General features: G+C 40.8%; 1 protein-coding gene across 6 annotated transcripts in view; it reads right to left on the minus strand.

Moving 5' to 3' along the window:
- Positions 1–21,371, minus strand: part of atp8a1 (ATPase phospholipid transporting 8A1) — a 123,714-nt gene that overhangs the window by 38,594 nt on the left and 63,749 nt on the right. For all 6 annotated transcript variants that reach the window (XR_005208301.1, XM_037780973.1, XM_037780972.1 and 3 more), the window contains 8 exons: positions 20,039–20,121; positions 18,278–18,327; positions 17,889–17,958; positions 16,371–16,455; positions 14,854–14,993; positions 12,241–12,379; positions 8,112–8,176; positions 2,322–2,494 (listed from right to left, as the gene is read on the minus strand). Coding sequence is in view for 5 of the 6 variants with exons in the window: in XM_037780973.1 (XP_037636901.1) it covers positions 2,322–2,494; positions 8,112–8,176; positions 12,241–12,379; positions 14,854–14,993; positions 16,371–16,455; positions 17,889–17,958; positions 18,278–18,327; positions 20,039–20,121 (805 nt within the window). In the remaining variant the exon portion in view is untranslated. The remainder of the gene's footprint in view (positions 1–2,321; positions 2,495–8,111; positions 8,177–12,240; positions 12,380–14,853; positions 14,994–16,370; positions 16,456–17,888; positions 17,959–18,277; positions 18,328–20,038; positions 20,122–21,371) is intronic.

Consider the following 21,371-nt stretch of genomic DNA (forward strand, 5'->3'; position numbering starts at 1 on the left):
TGCAGAATATATCTTTAAGAATTACAAAAGAGCAGGTGCCTCGGTGGCAAAGGGAAGAAAGAGACTTCATTTAATCCCCAGTGGCAGTGCTCCTGACTTGACAGGGTATCACATAAGGTGGGAAGCCATGTCATGTCCTGCTGGAGGACAAGAATGTGTGAAGGAAGGTGAGATCTTGGGGACAGAGTTGACCTCCAAGTCTTCATGGTCAAGCTCCTCACTGTCAGGTGAGACAGCTGGTGGCATATAGGAGGAGGCACATGTCTGTCTATAGTGTCATTGCCCATAGAAAACAGTGTGCCCCGCTGGCTAGCTAATAGGCGCCGCTCTGCACTGCGCCCATACGGCGGTTACCGCTGATAACGCCGTCCCGACCCACAGCGTCGTCGTGGAAGTGTAACGCCCACTCTCTAGTTAGCCCCCAGGTTAACACTGTTATCTCTGTTTGCACTGTTTGTGCCGTAAGCTGCTAGCCGCTGGCTCGGCCATCGCCATGTTGAGAGCCGCGCGGAGGCAATCCCTCAGTCATAAGCCCCTTTTCACACAGCCTGTTCAAGGCGGGAAAAGTTGCTCCATTATTCCTCTTCACTGTTCTGTATGAAAGGGACGGAGGCGGAATGGGAGGACGGAGTTGTTCTGCCGCTGAGCCGGCAGCAGAGGTAGTCACGGAGCTGAGCCGATGTCTTTGTAAAAGGCACGGCGGGACTACACATGCAGACGCTGTTGTGTTTAACGTCACGCCCCTTTTGCTTCCGCGATGCCGGCATGCTATCTAAAATTGCACACCATTGTTTGGTCCAGTGTGAAAAAGCAAAGCCGGCGTAGCGGCGGATCATCTTTACGGCAGTATTTCGGAATCTCTGTGTGAAAGGGGCTATAAAAATGCTCTGAATTTTGAATTTAGCACCTTTACCTAATTATGTTGGCTGCACCAGTGATGATTTAACTGTGTCTTGTTACAGGGGCTAAATATTTATGCATTTATTCTTTATATTTCATAATTAATTGAAGTCACTTTGTAGAGATCTGCTTTCACTTTGATATTAAAGTGCATTTTTCTGCTGATCGGTGTAAAAAAACACTTTAAATCTACTTTGTATTGTAATACAAACAAAACATGAAAACTTTAAGATGATGTACCAACAGTAAAGCTGGCAGTGACAAGGACTGTATGGGGAACTGGGCACTACTGTACCACTAAAAACACTACTTGTTATATTCTGGGAGATGCATCCCCCCAGTCTACTGCTCTTTCTCCCTTCTCTGAGAGACCCTCTAAGACCTTTCTTATCAGGTCCATTAAGTAAAGCCAATCATTACGTGATGGTTGTGACAAATCTTATAACTCTTCCTTTACACGACTTAAAACTTGACTTAATGCCCTCACTGACAGCAGGGTGTGTAGCCTCCCACACAGGGGCTTCCTCTTAGTGCACCAGAGGTTTGGGGGTAGCGTACGGTGCCGAGAGTCTCCAGAGACGATGTCGTAAACTGCATGTCTGTCTTAAGCTGTGAAATTGTTAAATGTTTATGTTCTCCGTGGTTTTAAGAGGCCTCATTCATCTCCTGGTGTCTCTTAGTGCCCACAGAGTGTGCACAAGGCAAAGGCAGGTAGAAGTGAGGGAAAAATAAATACCTAATTTTACGTAATGCACGGAGTCATAAGGTTTGCTGTTGTTCTGAAAACACGGTGCTGATTTCTGGCCCCAGACCCCGTCATGGTTGCTTGAGTACTTAAGTACTTCCTATTATTTATGTGGCCTTGGCAGGTCAACAGTGTACCTGCATAATGTTGAAAGTTGCCATTTAAATTTACAACTATCACACTTTTTAAACTGCCGCCATAAAATACTCGATGACCTTTCTGGCGAAGACATAATACTTTGTAGTTCAGCCATAGGGCTTTTTAATTTAATTCAAGTCATTTTTAAGTAAAAACATTACTCATTTTCAGATTCTCATCTGTGAGGATTTGCTTCATTTCGTTGTTTTATTATCACTGTAAAATCATCTATGGGTTTGGGGCTATTGGTCTGACAAAAATACGCAATTTTATTACGTCGTAAAAAGTGGAAAATTAAAGAATTTACCATCTCTATACATTTTTGATCTGCTGCATTAAAGTGGATACTTTAGAGTGACTTCACCATGTGAGGAGTGTACCGTACTGTATAGTATTAAAACACTTTTTGTGCAGTGCATTTCAAGTGCAGCAACAGATTCGGTACGTAAAGTCTTGGCAGTAAGAACATCGTCTTTCATTTTGGACGCTGGAATTTATTGTCTCTGGTTTATTTTATTGTTTCAGGAGTAAATCTTACCTGCAGCATATGACAGCTTTACAGGACAGGGCGAGGTCCAGGAAGTACTGTCGCACTCCGAATGTGAGGGCGTATTTGAGAGTCTTCCCGTCAATAATGAGGGCAAAGTCGTTCTCCTTGTAGAGGGCATCTCCCAGCATTCCACAGTGGTGGCTGAGCGTTTCCCTCGTTCTCTGTGTGATGGGAAACATCAGATCAGAATCAGAATCAGAAATACTTTATTTTTGCTCTGGTGGATTGGTTTTCAAGAATCTACCGTTCAAGCTGATTATGATGAATTCACTAAGAAGTCAGTACGTTTTTTTTAAGATGGTTTTGTTTGTTTTAATCACTGTATTTTAAAAGCATTTGTCAATTTGTTAATAGATGCAAAATAAATTGATTAAGTGGATATAAACATCTATGAATGAACAGATTAATAATGTTTGTAAAGTAAATTGAGATGTTTTACGGATGGCAGATCGCTATACAATGATTAAGTATAAGAAAATACTTTAAAAAAACTTGTGAAAATATATTCTGTGCCTCATTAGCAACATTTCAATGGTTCATTACAAGAAAATTGCATATGTTAGGTCACTTTTTTAAAAATATTATTATATTTTTTTATTCTCTGCCATTTCACAACTTCTGTGGATTCTTTGGTCTCAGCCTAAAAGAAGTTTCTGGGTTTAGAAGTTTCTAAGATATGTTTTCAGGAAAAAAAATAAACTGTCCTTGAATGTTTTTGTTAGTTGTAACTTTCTTTTTTTTTCATTTGCTCAGGAGGACTTAATAATCCAAGGGATAAAATGCATGGAGAATATGAATGATTGATACTGAACCACAGTAAGATCCCGCTACGGTAATCTTCTATTTACTGTAATCGGGACATCCAAGAAAAGTCTTCCTCTCTGTTTGTATGATGCATTTTAAAAGTTTTTTTGTGCATTAAATTTGCTTCACTGTTTGTGTCACTACATTTTGCAGCGCAACACCAATGGCACCAGTGATTTAAGACTGTAAATTTCTCTAATTCACATCACAGATAAATAGATGAGACAGATCTGTCCACTCTTCTTTCTAATCCCAAACTGCTGCAGAGCAGCTGCTCTTGATAGTTTTGATATTTATTATGTTTCCAGTGCTTATTACACTCAGAACCTTGGCTATGAGGTGATAACAGAGACGAGTTCTGAGAATGGATCATGTTTGCTTATACAGTATATACAGCTATGACGATGAGTGATGATGAAAAAGCCATAAACATGAGACTGACAATAGGATTTACTGTCCTGGTATAGAGACATGAGGAGTGGATGGATGGAGAGGTGAGATCACCGTTGTATTCATCATTCAATCATCTTCCCCACAGATGGTGAAGCCATTAGGAAATAAACCCAATTTCTGTATGAAACCATTTTCTGAGGTAGATGTACTGCATGTATAGTTTCCAGGGCTGTTGATTGATTAAAATATTTAATCACGATTGATCTCATGATGTCCAAAGTTAATTGCAATTAATCGCACATTTTTTTATCTGTTCAAAATGTACCTTAAAGGGAGATTTGTCAAGTATTTAATACTCTTATCAACATGGGAGTGGACAAATATGCTGCTTAATGCAATTGTATGTATATATTTACTATTGGAAATCAATTAACAACACAAAACAATGACAAATATTGTCCAGAAACCCTCACAGGTACTGCATTTAGCATAGAACATTTTCAAATCATAACATGGCAAACTCAAGTTCAACAGGCAACAACAGCTGTCAGTGTGTCAGTGTGCTGACTTGACTATGACTTGCCCCAAACTGCATGGGATTATCATAAAGTGGGCATGTATGTAAAGGGGAGACTCGTGGGTACCCATAGAACCCATTTTCATTCACATATCTTGAGGTCAGAGGTCAAGAGACCCCTTTGAAAATTGACATGACAGTTTTTCCTCGCCAAAATTTTGCGTAAGTTTGGAGCATTATTTAACCTCTTTAGCGACGAGCTAGTATTACATGGTTGGTACCATTGGATTCCTTGGGTTTTGTAGTTTCATATGATGCCAGTATATTCACTCTAGCTCACGCTACAACCTAAAGATCGGGAGTTGCGTTAAAGAAATTAGCGCCATTAAAACAAATTTTCGTATAACACGCGTTAACTTTGCCAGCCCTAATAAGCGCTTCTTGCAATAAAATAATATCCTTAATGGTGGTGTGGTAGTGTTGTACAGGTGCAAACTGTTAAATAAAAAGATAGATTTAAATGAGCAGACACAAAGCAATGATACAATGCAAGGTATCAATCATAATGTGCCGTGCAGATGCTCAAACAGCTGTAATCATTAAAGAATGGTGGCCATTAGCAGCACTGAGGGAGGGAGGCAGGGAGGGAGGGGTCCGGCCTGGTGTTGAGGTCAGATATGTCAAAGCAGTCAGATTGTACCAGGGGGACCAGGCAACGTTCGCTTGGCATAACAAAACTCTGAAACCCCAGCTTAAAGGAAATATTTGGAGAAAGGGGCTTTACGTTTCACAAAGCGAGAGAAGGAGAGTGAGAGACACGCACAGAAAGAGATGATGGATTAACAGAGGAGAGAAACTGAGCAAGAGGACACAAGCAGAGAGCAGCTGTGAGGACTTAACCATCCCTGACGGGGTGCGTAAAACAGTACGAGATGGTGAGCGGTGGGCAGGCGTATGTTGGGTGTATATAAGTGTGTGTGAGAGAGAGAAGGTCAGGTTTTGATATCTATATTCACCCACAGAGCAAAAAATTAAATCCTCTCCATCTCAGTTAACAGAGTGATTTTAGATGACATCTCAGTGCTTTGTATATCTGTATGTATGAGAAAGAATTCACTTTGTTTGGGGCACAATCTACTCATCACATAGTGCGATAAGCAAAGTTTACCATTTCCTCAAGCAGGGGCGGCCATTTTCCCCCTAATTTCCACTGAGGAATTTTAGCGCTAATGCTACATGTCTCCTCCTAAAGCCTCTTTGTTATGGCTATAATGACCAGTTCAGCCTATGTGACTAGCTAGTGTTTGGCTTTGGAACGGGTATGTGCTGTCCATTCAGAAACCCACAAGAGCTTCACATAAAGACTGCACTCTATTGTTGATATATAGACCCTTGAGTGATACAGCCAACAGGACGCGACTCTCATGATGTGGAATCTGGACATTTTGTATGGATGTAATGTCATCATCTGTCTTAGACTTGGAGCCACCCACAAAAGGGACCTTCCACGTACTTTTCTGACCTATATCTCACTGAGAGAACTAAGCGGGTGTTTCGCAATAAATCATAATTTTCCAATCAAATTTTCCCTCTAGAATTTATGTTATTAATTTTCTGATCTGTTTTTCACCATTTCTTTATAATCAGAACTAGGGCTGTCAGAGTTAACGTGATAATAGCGCGTTAACGCAAATTTGCAATTTGCAATTTGCAACTTGCTATTTTTAGGTTGTAGCGGGAGAATAAAGATACTGGCTTGTCGCAAAGGAGGGTAAATAACGCTCCAAACTTATGCCAAATTTTGCTGATTTCCAATAATAAATATATACATACATTTGCATAAAGCAAGAATATTCGCCCACTTCCATGTTGATAAGAGTATTAAATACTTGACAAATCTCCCTTTAAGGCACATTTTGAACAGATACAAAAATGTGCGATTAATCACTTAAACATTTTAACGATTGAAAGCCCTAATGAAAACACAGACAACCTTTTTTTACAGAAAAACTAAAATAATAAGCCCCATCTATCTGTGACTGTACCTCATAAAGATTAATATACTATTCCTCAAAAGCGCTATTAGCTCTCCAAATGATTAAACGCCCCGTCTGGAAGACAAAGCTGTTCAAAATGACCTAATCCTACCTTTGGGAATTTCAGTTCTAGTAAGATTTAGTACAGAGGATGTCTAAAACTTTGTCCTTCCTTTGATAAGCATTTCTAAACACAGCAAAGAGGGAAGACATGCTCCAATTACTCTCGTTCGCAGCACAACAGCACTCAGAAGTACCAGTCTGCTGCTGCCTGGTCCTCCGTTCACTGAGCCTCCTCAGTCTTGGTGGAGAGGTTTCTCCCTTCGCGTTTTAACAAACGGCCTTATGTAAGCATCTGTTCAACCACAGGAGAATGAGAGCTGACATTTCAAAGCGCTAGTCCGTGTGCTTTGTGAATGCACCGACCCCAAATTTCTACCTCAGCTTCATTTATCACGCTTAACGACTGGCTGACAGAGTGAAGGCCGTCCGTCATCACCCCTAAACACCCCCCTGCTGCTTTCCCCTCCCTCATCCACTTCTTCTTGTCCGACAAACTAAACCCAGTCGGGTTCCTACTCCATCTGTGGCTCCTCTGCTCAGCTTTCTCCTGCTGGAAGTGCAGGGACTTGCCCTTTTCATTCTCAGAAACAACAGACAAGGGTCTCCTGCCGGGGGGTCAACAGACCTCTCTGCTGGGCGTCTTAAAGATGTTAAAGGCAGATTTGGGATGTGTGGTGGCTGTGAGTGTGGAGGGCTCCCTGTGGCCTCAGCCTTTCAGGTTTGAGACAGATTTTTTCACAGGGATTGGGTGATGAGATCAGGGGATTATGACACTCAAGGATGTCCTCATGATGTCATATTTTTTCGCTCAAGACCTACACTAGTCCTTGTGACTAAAAATACTGTATATATAATAGGTGCCCAATTGTTTATCAATTTAGTATACTGTTCTGTATTCTGAGTAAAATCTGTCAAAACTAGGGCTGCCCCCTCTTGAGGCCCTGACACACCAAGCTGACGGTCAGCCGTCGGTGAGCATCCTAAATTTTTTCGGTGTGTCCCGCACCGCCGGCTCTAGTCTGCCCGTGTTGGAGGTTTTTCGGCCGATTCAGCATGTTGAATCACTCGGATTGGCTGCTTGTTAAATTGAATCAGTGCAGATGGGAAACGGACGTAAGGAAAGCCAACGAGTAAAGTCAAGAGGACAAACACAGAAGACTCTTCTCATTTTTCATCTTCATCTCATCTGATCTTTCCAATACACGGATGTTTTCACAACGACATGAATGAATGAAGCTAAGCGGTGAGGGAGAGTGGTGTGAAAATGGTCGACAAATGCCGCTTTGTTTCATGTACTTATATTAGTTCTCGTCTTCCTGTTTCCCTTTTTGAATGCCAAATACAGACTACCGTGGCCTGCTGGAAGGGAGAGTTATTTCCTCTCACGCAGGCGCAGAACGTTTTGGTAGTTGGTCGTTGGCTGTAGTCTTTGCGGTGTGTTTGAGTGCAACTTTTTGGTTGAGACAAAGGCGACACAACTGGTGGCCTTCGTTGCCGGTAGCTCTTCGATGTCGACTTGGTGTCCCCCCAGCTTAAGATTTCTTTAGCCGAGTCATGCTGAATGACTTATTCCTGAGAAATTTATGAGCACATCTCTGGTAAACACAAGATTTAAAGTGGTGCTTTTGTGTGATTCTTTGTGGAGAAACTCAGTTTCACAGATCTGTCAATTAAATCAACTAATCGATAAGTCGACAAAATGGTATGAGTGTTAGTTGACTAAGAATTTCTTTGGTCGAAAACAGCCCCAATGGGAATGACTGTAAATAGATAGATTATCAGTCGATAAATGCGTTTGTATACAGTACTGGAAATTGACTGATTGAATAACTGACCCAAGAAAAAAGAGTTATGTGTAGATTAGAAGAAGCAACAGTCTTAGTACAACATTTCGTCAAAGACTGGTGAGCTTTATATGAGGTTTTTGGTTCTATTTGCAAGAAAGTAAAAATGCAAAATACTCACATCAAGAGTGTCTTCATTGATCACGAGCATGCCCATGTTCTTGGTCAGTAGTTTGCAGGAATGTCCTTCATTAAAACAAAAAAACAAGAAGATGATATTATACGTTTTATAGAGGAGATTTAGGAAACTTGAAAAGACTTGAAAGTAAGCACGCAGGTATAGGCAGGAAATACTGTAAATGATTACATTACTACATCAAACTGTATTAATAACCCCCTTTAGCTTGAAAATAAGCCCACAAACACAGAGATTAAATAGATAAAACAAAAAAGAAAAAAGAACAAAACAAATAAGGGACACTACAGTACGGAGCAACATTTTAAGGGACACCAATTAAAATGTTACAGCTCAGAGCCAGTGTCTCAGGACATGACTAATGAGTTTGGTTTACAAGAGTTTGTCAGTTTCCTGTTTTAATAGGCAGTTACAACTCTGAGTTACCCAACATGGCTCTCTGGGGAGCGTTCCCCTCGGCTCTTGGCTGGGACAGATGCTCAGGGTCACCAGCGAGGTGGTAGAGGGAGCCTCCCATTGGGGAAAACAGAAATGTTTCACGAACCAAGACTGAAGCCCTCAGTGTAAAACCCTGGCTGTGTGCAAAGGCTGCCATCTGTGGCATAACCACACGAATATTTGTGGGCTTCAACACTTTGCTTCTGTCTGGAAAGGAGATTTTAGTTTCTTTTAGGGGGATACCACAAAGCCCATGTTTTGTGAATACATGGGTGGCATTTTCTGCGAATGAAACTGAGATAAGATTACGCACAAAACACACAAAAACAGCCACAGTCAAACACAATAATGCACACACACAGTACACACACACAGAGGGGGCCTTGCATGAGGAAATGAGAGGGTTTCACCTCCAGAGTCAAAACCAAACAGGGTTGGGGTCTGGCTCCGGCAGATTGTTTTCTTAAGTGCAAAGGTGCAAACGTCCAAAAATTTGCCAATGTGAGGAAAATGTCTCCCCATCTCAACACTGTCTCTGCTCCCTTCCCCCCTCGTCAGTTCCTGCCACAGCCCTTCCGCTTAATGTGTTTACCTTAAGCTCATTTGACTGCCCTTTTTTATTTCACCACAGAAAGTTGGATTCCTGGCCTTTCTCCGTCTCAGGCGGAACTAAACTCTGCTCCCGCAGGACTCGAGGAATGTGCAACAGGGACACTCGAGTCACGGTAATCTCAAATGTTGCAACGGGATCAACAATTAAAGTAAAGAGACAATGTTTAGCTACAGAAGTAACTCTCGATTTCGGGAGGAAGAAATAATGACGACCTAAAAAGAATGACTGCACATGGTGAAGTAGGTGTGAAGGTATATTTGTGTAGAAAGAGAAAGGAAGTGTGTCTCTCTGCTAAAGGCAACATTTAACACATCATTGTTTATGTGCTTCTCATCTGTTCATTAAAGGAATACTTCACCCACCAAACGATCAGTTATTCACCACGTGTGACCTTGAATCCTTGAAGAAAACTTTGTTTTTCTCGCATGCCTCCACGGTGAACAGAGAATCAAAAAACAAGTCAGTAAGTCCTTGATGCATTGACGTAAATGGGGGCCGCGCTTAACAACAGCAAAACTATATCAAAACATCCATTTACAGAGTCTCATTTATCCATTCGTATGCTCACTACTTTCCAAACATATGCATTTTCGTCAAAATCTTGCAATTTAAAACACTTCCTCCACTATCGTCCCATCCACGTACTCACAGCGTACATGCGCAAGCATGATACGGCAGTGGTGGAAGTGTTTTATAAAGTACAATTTGGGAAGTACTGAGCATATAATCTCTATAAACAGAGTCTGCATTCACATGTAGACTCTGTAGGCAACGGAAGCATTCTGGTTTCTGTTTGTAGTCTTAGTAGTATTGACCAATGATCTTCGAGCAGGCTTTGGTTGAATGCAGGTAAACAGTCTGTGTGGAGAACAAAAGAGGCGTAACACATGTGCTGAAATGCAATCTGGGAACCCACCGGCTCTCGGTTGACAAAGATACAAAGATTTATCTTTTTATTGGTTTAAAATTAGCTTGTACACTGGCTACTTGTGAAACAATCCAGTCGCACACATCGTCTCTCAACTCCAATCTCCCATCTAAAGTTGCTAATCAGACTGTAAACAATGAGCAGCACATGGAAAGGGAAGTCTTAGCCCAGATATTCGCTGGCTACACCGGAACCCTAGAGATATAGCCTCTTGCCCCCAGATGCTTATCTGTCGTCAGACCGACAGCCGATGGATTCAGAGATTGCTGAGCATACGACTGGATAAATCTGACTTGGATTATACTGCACAAGTTGTGTGAGAATTTGTCTGCTGTTTGATGTTTGATATAGTTTTGCTGTTGTTAAACTCACCCCCCATTTATTTAAATTCGTCAAGGTTTTACTCCGTTTTGGTCATTTTTTGATTCTCCGTTCACCATGGAGGCATGCGAGAAAAACAATGTTTTCTTCAACAATTCAAGGTTACACAGGATGAATAATTGATAAACAGACGGTCATTTTAAGGGTGAACCTTTAAAGTGAGTAGCGTTTCCCAACAAGCTGAAGAGCGGGCACTTTCCTTTCATTGAATTCTGGTTCTGGCCTGTCCTCAGCATTACGAACGTAATTTCCCCTCAACAAACAGCTCACAGCACTGAGAGCATGTCCCAGAGCAAACATGGCTCTTTCCTCAGACAGCCAGACACTCAGAGTAGTTAGTGTACATTATTAGGGACAAACTGAGATCAAACAGATCTGCCGTGCCTCAATATCATTCATTTGTGAAAATAAGTAAACTCTGTATGACCAATATCCTGTGCCAAGCGTGGCATCTGGGTGGTTCAGGCCACCTTGAAACATAGAAAAATCTGAAATGTGACGGGCCAAATTCACCAGTCAAATGTGGCAAAAGGTGCACCATTAACCCTGGCAATGGGGATCGTCTTTCAGCGAGGAAAACAGTAAAAAACAAAGTCAATACCGAGCCCAGATTTTACGGAGCAACTTAGTCAAACGGCGGTCCTGTAAAAATACTTCCAGTGAGCAATGTGCTTCTGCGGAGCTCCCTCACATCTGGGCACGGTGGGCACAAAGGGCTGATTCAGTCGGGCCACAGTGGTAGGTACAGCCACAGACGGAGGTACTTTTCATATCTAGTTTTTGTGGAGTCCGTGTTTAAATGTTGGCTGTATTCAAGGTATATCCGTTAGTAGTATTTAGCCACATCTAAGAGCTGTGATACCAGCAGCTAATTAAACTGAACTGGTGGACCAGAGTTAGTCGTTCACCTTTCTGATAAACATCTGCTGGGCTAAAACCTCTGGGGGAGCCAGATACGTGAGAGCTGCCTCCTTGTGTACATATGCGATGTTATTTATTTCAGGTCAGTGCAGTGTGCTCATACATCATCTAGCATTCTGCGACAGATGCTTTTGCTAGATATGTGTGACAGAGACGCATTCAGCTTGTCAGTAGTTTGTCTTGCTGGGTGAAGAATGACCACAGGACTGACTGGAGTACCTGTAAGAGGCTGGCGGTGCAATTTATCACAACACAGATCAGGTTCACCAGAGACGTTTGAGACAAAGTGCACTAGAAGGGCATGTCATGATGCACAAATGTTAATGGGAGTGTGTGGGTGCAGACCGTCTTTAATGTAAATTATTTTTACATTAAAATCATCATAATGTAAATTATTTTTACATTAAAGGGGCACTCCAACAATTTCACACATGAAGTTCAGTTTACTGATCACACGGACTAAATCTTGGCTTACACTTTATAATAAACATCAGTAATAAATGGTAAATTGATGTTTTATTTATTGTTAACAAATAATGAAATGATAATTAATAAAGTTTACTAATTATTAGTACTGCTATAATAATAATATACTGTAATTTTTTAGTGTTACCAAATCTTGGTTTAGCTTTGAGGCTATTTTTATTTTTTAACAGAAAGGGGTGTGGGGTTTGAAAGAAGTGGGCATTCAGGAGACAGTAATGATTATGCAATTGAGTTGCATGATGGGAAATGTAGGATCCAGTGTTTGCGGAGCTCGACCCATACTAGAGACTAATAGTCCAGATATCTTGTGAGTCTCCCAACTTTATGGAAGTGTGTCTGACTCTTACCAATGTTAATAGCTGTTTCCTGTTTGTCCCCAGTCAGGATCCAGATCTTGATGTCGGCCTTCATCAGAGTCTCAATGGTCTCGGGCACTTTATCCTGGAGTTTGTCCTCTATCGCTGTGGCCCCGAGCAGCTGCAGACTCTAGACCAGAAATGAGGGGAGAAAAAAAAACCTCTATATAAAAAGTCAGCACCACAGAGGAAGGCCTTTAAAACGTCATGTGTCAGAGAAACATGTGAGCCGGGATTGTGTCACTCACTCAGTCATGTTTTTTCCTTCATCAGCTGCTCTTGTTTATCACCCAGCAAAACCACCACAGACTTAAGAGGTTTTGGATCAGTTACTGTGCCTCTATGTGTGTGTGTGTGTGCATCTGCAGACGCGATCACACAAAAACACCCACAGAATACTGCTGGTGTTTTTCCCAGGAACCTTGGTGGTTCTTTGGGGCTGGTTGTGGGCTCATATGGGCCCATCACAGGGCCAAACATTTGACAAGACCCAGGGGTAGAGGGGAGACAGGAGCCAGCAGCAGAGGAAAGGCAGGGGAAGCTCTTTAAGTTGTGACCTGAGCCCTGCTGCCTATACATCTGTAGCTCCGTCCTCTCTAATCATTTCTGAACCACACAGCACGGAAAACTTTGCCTGCAGGGAAGAACATGACTATAGCTGACGAGTCCTCATTAGCCTGTTTGAAGTGAATTGTTCTGTTGTTGTTAAAGGCACTCTTTGTGGATTATGATACAAGGACCACTTGGATCAGGATTTCAACCCCCAAGCCAGGGTGGGACCATAACACCAGTGAATAGCCAAACGCTGATAGATTCTGTCTGGTGTTAGTGGATCAACCACAATCTAAGGGATTGTATTTGTGGCTCAGGTCTTAGCTAAAAGTAATGGATAAACAGTTGAAATAGTTAACTTAACTATCTAGCTAACTTTTAGCTACTATTTCAACTGCTTATCCATTACTTTTAGCTAACATTAACTACTTCAACTGTTTTTCCATTACTTTAAGCTAACGTTAACTACTTCAACTGTTTTTCCATTATTTTAAGCAAATCTTTCCTAGCTTTAGCTATTTCAACTGTTTATTCATTACTTTTAGCCAACTTTTAGTTAACTATTTCAACTGCGACCCGACCCCGGATAAGCGGTTGAAGATGGATGGATGGATATTTCGATATATCCATAACTTTTGTTTTCGATTCTTGTACTATATTCTTGAATTGTTTCTGAATGTCTTTAATGGTTCTTACAACCGTTAGATTTATGCTGTTTACCTTTTCTGTTTTTTTCTCGCATACTTGGTGTGGTGTCGCCATTTTTGTATTTTCTGTGAAGTGTCTTATTTCACCCATAATGCATTGTGCAAAAGGCTTTATGCAAAAAGTTAATGTTAGTGTCTATAGCTTAAAGTTATATATGAGACAAAGTCTAGGTCTATCTTTATGCAACTGGTGTTTAAGAAAAGAAGTTTTAACTTTGCAATCTGAGGCTGCAGTGCAGGAGACCACAAGACCAGCAGTTTCGATCTGTTGTATTCAACACTGGCCCCCTGATGAGTTTTCCTGGAAAACTCTGTCCAGTTACTGATAGTTGGCTGAGCTGAAGTGCAAGTACGTAGTCCAGAAATAATCAGTTTAAGGTTAAACCAATCAGTAAAGTTCATGAGAAATGATTCAGTGAAGCAGTTTACTTTACTCATGCACTCTGGAACATACTGTAGTAATATGAGGGTAGGAAAGATTCAGGGAATACGATAACACCAATTAACTATTACAGGAAACCATCAATAATTATTCATAATAGCAATCAATTGAATGATTAGGTAGAGCTTCAGAACCTAATAACAAAGGAATGAAGTTGTTTTTATCTTCACATCTTAAAATTTTCTTAGACAATAAGTAATTACACTGGAGCATTTTGTTTGTGAGATGTTGAAGGAGTAACTTCAGATGACTGATTTTGCACAGTGTTGGAATGTCTTTTTAAGTTTCATTGCAACTCCATTGTGCCCCCGTGTGGCGTTACCGTGTTCATTTCTAAATATGGGTGGCCCTGAGCAGCAATGAACCCCAAACCCTGGCAGCATCAGTGCCACACTCTGCCCATTAACCAATACACATCACATTTTTCTCCCTGAAAGTTTTTATGTTCCTTTCATGATTGATTGCCTCCATTTGTTTTGGGCAGCCAGGAGCAGCCATGAAGAACATGCCAAGTGGTTGATTTACGACTGTGGCTTCCTGTGTTTGACTAGCGCTTCCACATAGACCCACCTCACAGAAAACCAACTCTACCTGCTGGTGAAACCTTGAATCTCTCTCACACAAATACACTTTTTTTTAAAATTCCTTTTCTCACTTTCCAGGTGTGATTGCAGTGACCCCAGTAGTTATACAGGAGGCCTTGAGTTTAGGCAGATTTTTCTGAAAATGTACATCAAAAAATGTTTTCTATGAAATTTTAAATTCAGGATATAACCATGAAGAAAGATTGCCTCAGGCTTCCACAACGAAATGTGTGAGGACTAGTTCAGGGAACATAACAGGAAGTCATGGCATCAGGAACTGTTACCACACAAACACACGGCAGTTTTTCACTTTGCAAACCTTCTCTATCAGTTCGTAGCTCTCCTCCAGCTTCAGGGATCTGTTCTGCAGGGAGGTGCTGGCTCTGTGGTGGATCTCCAGCCACTGCTGATAGGACGACTCACTGACGTCTGCCACTGCAAAGCACAGCGTGCGCAGCCCTGGAAAAGGGAAACAGCATCATAACACCTGGGCCTAAACGTCATGACTCCTTACCATTTGAAATGACTCCTTAAAGGGATAGTACTTATCCGTAGTCAGTGTATTACATACAGTACATGACGATCGGCACACCCCCAGTTTGGAAAAGCATGCAGGAGTACCAGCACGGATGCTACAGTAAGCAATGTACTGCTGTGGACAAGTCAGCAGTAAAAAAAATCTGTTTAGGTGTATGCTATATTTAGAATATTTCACCGCTTTATCGACAGAGAACTGAATGCATTATCTATGCTCTCTTCAAAGCCACCAGACTCCTTTGACAAAAACAGTGATTTTACCTCTAAGAACATGTAGAACATGTACAGTCTGGTGGCTTTGAAGAGAGCATAGACGGTGGCTTCAGTTCCCCATCGTAAAGGGCTGTCTGACGGCAAGATAAAGCGGTGAAAATATTCTAAATATAGAGAGTACACTTCAACTGATACAGATTTTTTAGGTGAGCCTTTTTTTTATACATACATTTATACATTGTTTTGCTCCCCTGTCAGTACTTCCGTCTATTTCTCCAAATTGGGGGCGTGCCGACCGTCATCTACTGTACTTCAAAAAATCTAGACTATCCCTTTAAGCTTTTTCTATAAATTTCTAGCCATTTTGAAACAATATGGCATTTTGTACTATTTTTGAGGTGACTTATTAACATCTGGCCAGGAATAACACATGGTAATTAGCCATCTACATATACTCTGATATCATTTCTATCCCCAACAGCTAACATAATAACGTATCTGATACTATGCTAATGCAGCAAATCCCACCCACCTCGGCATGTGTATGTATTTGGAAGTCCATACATCTAAATAGAATTAAAACTCATAGACTCTTGGTTCAAAACAAATTGCATTTAAGAAAGATCAAATATGTAGTTATTAATAGTTCATTCTTCTTGTCAGAGAGATAAAGGTTCTATTTAATTCAGGCTTCTCCAAATTACAGTGACTGAACATCTTCACAATCTGTCCTGGATGCTATATTTAGCCCACATCAAATATTCCCAATGACATCATTTTGCTGGTGTCTCACAAGGGGGCAGTATGAACCCAGAACAGAGAGGAGAGTGTCTGATGCAGTTTCTTTTAGCTCCACTGCGTTCGATTAATAACACTTCAACATACTCATATCAGGATTTAATGTTTATCAAGTAATGACACATGAGGAAAGGCTCTAAGGGAAAGAAAACTAGTTCTTCTACTGCAGCTGATGATCAAGTGATGATAATTACCCGACAGAAAAGTGGGGAGCACATACTGTAGATTAGAAGCATCCTAAAGGATGTTTTACTTTTGGCAGACAGGGGGCGATGTTTGTCCACTCACCCTCAGTGGCAAACTGTTCCAGGTGCTTCAATGTGATCTCTTTGTACCTCGAGCTGTCTGCCAGGCGGTCATAGATCACTGTGTCCTGAAGGGAAACAAACACTCATTGGTTATTGACACCCAGAGCGGAAAGAAAGGAACTTCCTGGACTTCCTGGGCTACTGCACAAATGGGTGTTCTCAGGTCGGATCCAACCCTTTTCTGTTTCTACTCAGATTCGCCCAAAAAGCTTTTTGTACTGAAATAATCATATGCTTAAAAAGTAGTAACAGGAGAATGAATACACAACAAATTCATCTGGATCCTGTAATGGATAAATTATTCTGTGAGTAATGTGGTTTAATATTATTAATTATTAATGTGGTTTAGCATCAAACTAAAATAAAACAAAAGTACTAATCCTGCTTATTACTTTTTGTGCATTGAGCAAATGTCCTTGTTGATATTATCACAAAATAAAAAGTGTGCCAAATAAATATAAAAAAACACAAGCGGGGAAAATAAAACATAAACCTACCAAGAAAATAATAGGAAAATAATACATTTGTTTGGAATTCTTGTCTTTATAACCTACTCACTAGTGATGGATACCATTTTTTTCCTTTCCAATACCGATTCCGATACCTGAACTTGCGGTATCGGCTGCTTGCGGTATCGGCGGTATTTTTACTTCTCAAAATGAAAGCCTTACATACTGTATATATCTCCATTTAACTTGTTGGATTTTCCACTGTGAAATATTGCCAAACTGCTGACATTTTCCTTGCTCTGACTACCGTTACACTCTCCTCTAGCACCGCACTGTTGTTGTTTGCTATCGTCACGTGACAAACTACCAGCAATCAGCTCTTCTTCGCTGCTCTAAAACAGTAGTTGGTAATGGCAGCCATGATGCATCCAGGGCAACAGCACAGTGAAGGCTACTGTTTTGGTGCGGCGAAGAATTATTGATTTCCAGTAAAACAAGTTGATTTTTTTCTGGGTTAATAAATGATGGTATCAGATTGGTGCATAGACCGGCGTGCTTGCCGATACTGAGTTTTGGGCAATATCGGATTTACGTCCGATACAGGTATCAGAACAACTCCACTACTTACGCAATAAGACCAAGTGAATAAAAACCCATACTGAATGATAACCCTCATTGTGTAAAATTATTACTAACTGTATTCTTTGCTCATAGCAGAATATAGAGCAACATGCTCCCCAATCATTAAAACTGCAGCAAAAAAACATTAGAATTATGTTACGTAATTATGTTCTTCTTCTTCCGAATGTACTGATGCAACTGTGAATGAGGCTGTCTGGTAGCGGAGTGTCTTCCTGTGAAATATAATGTTTGTATAACCTTTATTTTGTGTGAAATATGGCTGCTTTATGCTGTTGCTCATTGAAAAGATTTCCTGACAAGAGCGAGAGGCAATAAGGGAGGAGAGGAGCGTTCAACACTAGTGTGTGTGTGTGGCGATGATGGTGATGGGCTGTCATGCGTTGCCATGGAGAGAGACAGACACTCACAGCTCCTTTGCAGTAGAGGCGGATCTTCCCAGATGGGGTGCGCATGATGACTGACATCCTCTTCCTCGTGCTGTGAGAGGAAAAAAGCCAAGAAAGAGAGAAGAAGGTGGAATGTAGAGGGAAAGCAAGTGAGAGAAATCATATTATAAAAGGTGTTACAGCAAATTATCAAGTACGGTTTGCATATGTCTGCTGAAAATAGAAATCACAGAGGTGGGTCTCACACCTAGGTCACACAATGAATTAGTGCAAATCATAAGGGGGAAAAGGCAGATGATGAACTCTGATATCATACACTACAATAAGTCATGCACACCTATGGCCAAAAATTTACAGTATACGGCACATAATAACTAATTAAAATACCAATGCTGTTATCAGTGGTTTACCTTGTGAACTCCAGCACATGAAGCAGCTCGTACTTCTCCTCCGTTCCAGGCTAAATCCAAAGAGACAGACACGTTAACATCCTCAAAGAAGACACATCTCAACCTCAGTCTCCTCCTGAGACAACTTATCTTAAGCAGCACAGGAAGCCACCCTACTTAAATCAGCCTTAATTGCACTTTAAATGTGTTTATCAGTTGCCTGCACGGAGCTGATGGAGGGAGAATAACAAGGTAAAATTCAATTAACTCCCTTAATTGTGGCGACCGTGAGGTACAAGACAGAGTGATTAAATAGATGCTGAGAGCTTTAGAAGGCCTAATAAAGGTTAAGACATTGGACTTGGAGACAAGATGTTCTCAGCAGAAGAAGAAATAATTTGAAAATGATTTTAGCCTTTCAGCCTGCACCTCTTTGAGTGCAATCATCAGGTTAGCCAATTAAGGTAACAACAGGATGAGAGACCTGAGCTTTGGAGAGGGAGGACACGCACACACTGCATCAGCTCAGGATATAATCAAATGTGATGTTTCCATTTCTGTGGCCCATGTGAATACAAAAGGCTGAGTTCTCGTTGGCATTATGCATATTGGTTTTAGGTCAAGGACTGTTTTGGAACATCTGAGCAAAATAAAAAAAAAAAAGTGAATTAATTAGTAACTGCCTAGAGATATTCTACAGATACACTACAACTTCATGTGCAGTGTGGTTAAAGGAATAGTTCAACACTGTGGAAAATACACCTATTCACTCTCATGTCCGTACAGTATATATGTATGACTACCATCAATTAATATAACGTTGTGGGAATATTCCTTATTTCATGGGCTGTTTTGGGATTTATACTTTATTATTACATACTTATATTAAAAACAAAAACAAGAAGCATTCGAATACTGACTTGGGGGTTGATTACCATGGCAACAAAGCTTCGAGGCATTCGGGTTAGCCCTAGTATGCCTGTTCTTGTACTGTTGCAACAACCGAATTTCCCCTCAGGGGATTCAATTCAATTTATTTTTATATAGCGTCAAATCATAACAGAAGTTATCTCAAGACGCTTTTTATATAGAGCAGATCTAGACCGTACTATATAACTTAGAGACCCGATGAAGGTTTATCTTATCTTATGTAAAGTAGATGGAGCAAGCAGTCGGTTAGCTTAGCATAGCATAAAGACTGGCAACAGGGGGAAACAGCTAGTCTGGCTCTGTCCAAAGGTTTCAGATTCTAACAGCACCTCTAAAGCTCAATAATTAACATGTTATGTCTCTTTTGTTTAATCTGTACAAAAGGGTACAAAAAAAAGAAAAGAAAATCACAATTTTAGTGGGGGTTATGTGGCGGATTATTTCTTGGCCAGGTGCAATAATAATAAAAATAATAATAATAATAATAATAATAATAATAATAATAAATTGCTCCTGATCAAAACATGTGGATTTTTCTTGTCTTTATGCTAAGCTAAGCAAACCAGCTGCTGGCTGGTTATTGTACAGACATGAGAGTGGCATCACTTACCATCTAACTCACAGTAAGAAAGCAAATGAAATGATTTTCAAATTTTTTTAACTATTCGCCGGTACCCTTGTAGTTAATATAGTAGTACATCTATCAGTGTGTCTTACAGTTTGTCAGTCTTTTTTTCCCCTAGTTTGAGGTCATACTGGACCATCATGAGACTCATATTACAGATTAAGTGGATCCATCCATCACTAGAACAACTTGCATGCCTTTCATTAAACTTGTCTTGTCCAACTTACCATTTCCACGATGACGCTGTCTGGAGTTCGACCAGAAAACACAAAGCCGAGGTTTTTTGCTGCTCTCACCAGAGCTCCTTCATCTGGAAAGCAACAGAAACCCAAAATGTTACAGATAAACACACAAAAACCAGTGTTGTCTCAAGATAACCTGGAATCTGCACCGGACATTCATGATAAGAACCACGTTCACATCGACACGTTTTCACAAAGAGGGCAGTGACTGAAGGCTGTGGACTAGGTAGCTACAGCTTTGCACAAGGACGCTGCAGGGCGAGAAAAAGCTCTCTGCTTATTTTTTACAGTTCACTTCACCACCCTTCTCTTTGCTGAGATTCCGCTCTCTGCTTCAAACCCCAAAGCTCCATAAGACCATGATTGTTCTAAGCAATCACACAAAAAAAGGTCATCTCTCTTATCAAAAGTAAAACGTACGATGAAAAGCAGCAGCAGCGCTTTGTACAGTTATTACAAAAACCCTTTTAGCCAATGAATATGTGCTTCACTTCTTAGCTTAACAACATCACTGATGTAGTCAAAAATATCAGGAGACGCCTCTCATTTAGTTTGCAGTTTACTGAAAGGCTTGTCAATCAGTTTGGCAATAACATGAGCTCCAGGCTTTGTTATTAATTTTCCCCATGAGAGCTACTTCTTTGTTTACATTTGGATCACAGATTTGAGCCTTTAAGCATAGTGACATTTTCAGAGTTTATTAGGATGGTCCTTATTTTCAGGACATTTACATAGTGCTGCTAGGGGCAACCACTGAGTCTAAGAGGTGACGCCATTGTGCAAATGCCTCAAGCTGCAGTCATTCTTGTAAAACACAAAGGCACCAAATATTTAAGGTGTTTCTCAGAAGTTCATTTATAATTTTGTGGAGTTAAAAAAGAATCACGTTTAAGGGCATGTTTCCTTGATTGGCAGGTGTCTCATCACCGCTGTGAATGTGATAGACGGAGGGATCAGAGTGACATACGCCACCGTGCATTCTGTAAACAGGATGTTTTATTTTCTAATACAATCCCTGGCTCTCTCCTGCACTAATGATTATATAAATGTCTTTATGAAATACTGCTACCTTGAGGCTGTAGGGATGTTTTCCATTTGCAAAGATATATATATATATATATATATATATATCAAGGACACAGCATCATTGATAGAAAGCACCTGGAAACCAGGTCCAGCCAGTATCACCCGGAGCTGCAGCACTTGTACTTTCTGGACCTGCAGTTTCAGTGTCGACCTGTGTGCCACCTACAGTAGCAGCAAGAACATTAACTGCTGCAGTGGTTTGCAATTGCAGATAAATGTGACGCTGAGCACC

Source organism: Sebastes umbrosus, chromosome 9 (genome assembly GCF_015220745.1).
Source record: "Sebastes umbrosus isolate fSebUmb1 chromosome 9, fSebUmb1.pri, whole genome shotgun sequence".
Lineage (NCBI taxonomy): Eukaryota > Metazoa > Chordata > Actinopteri > Perciformes > Sebastidae > Sebastes > Sebastes umbrosus.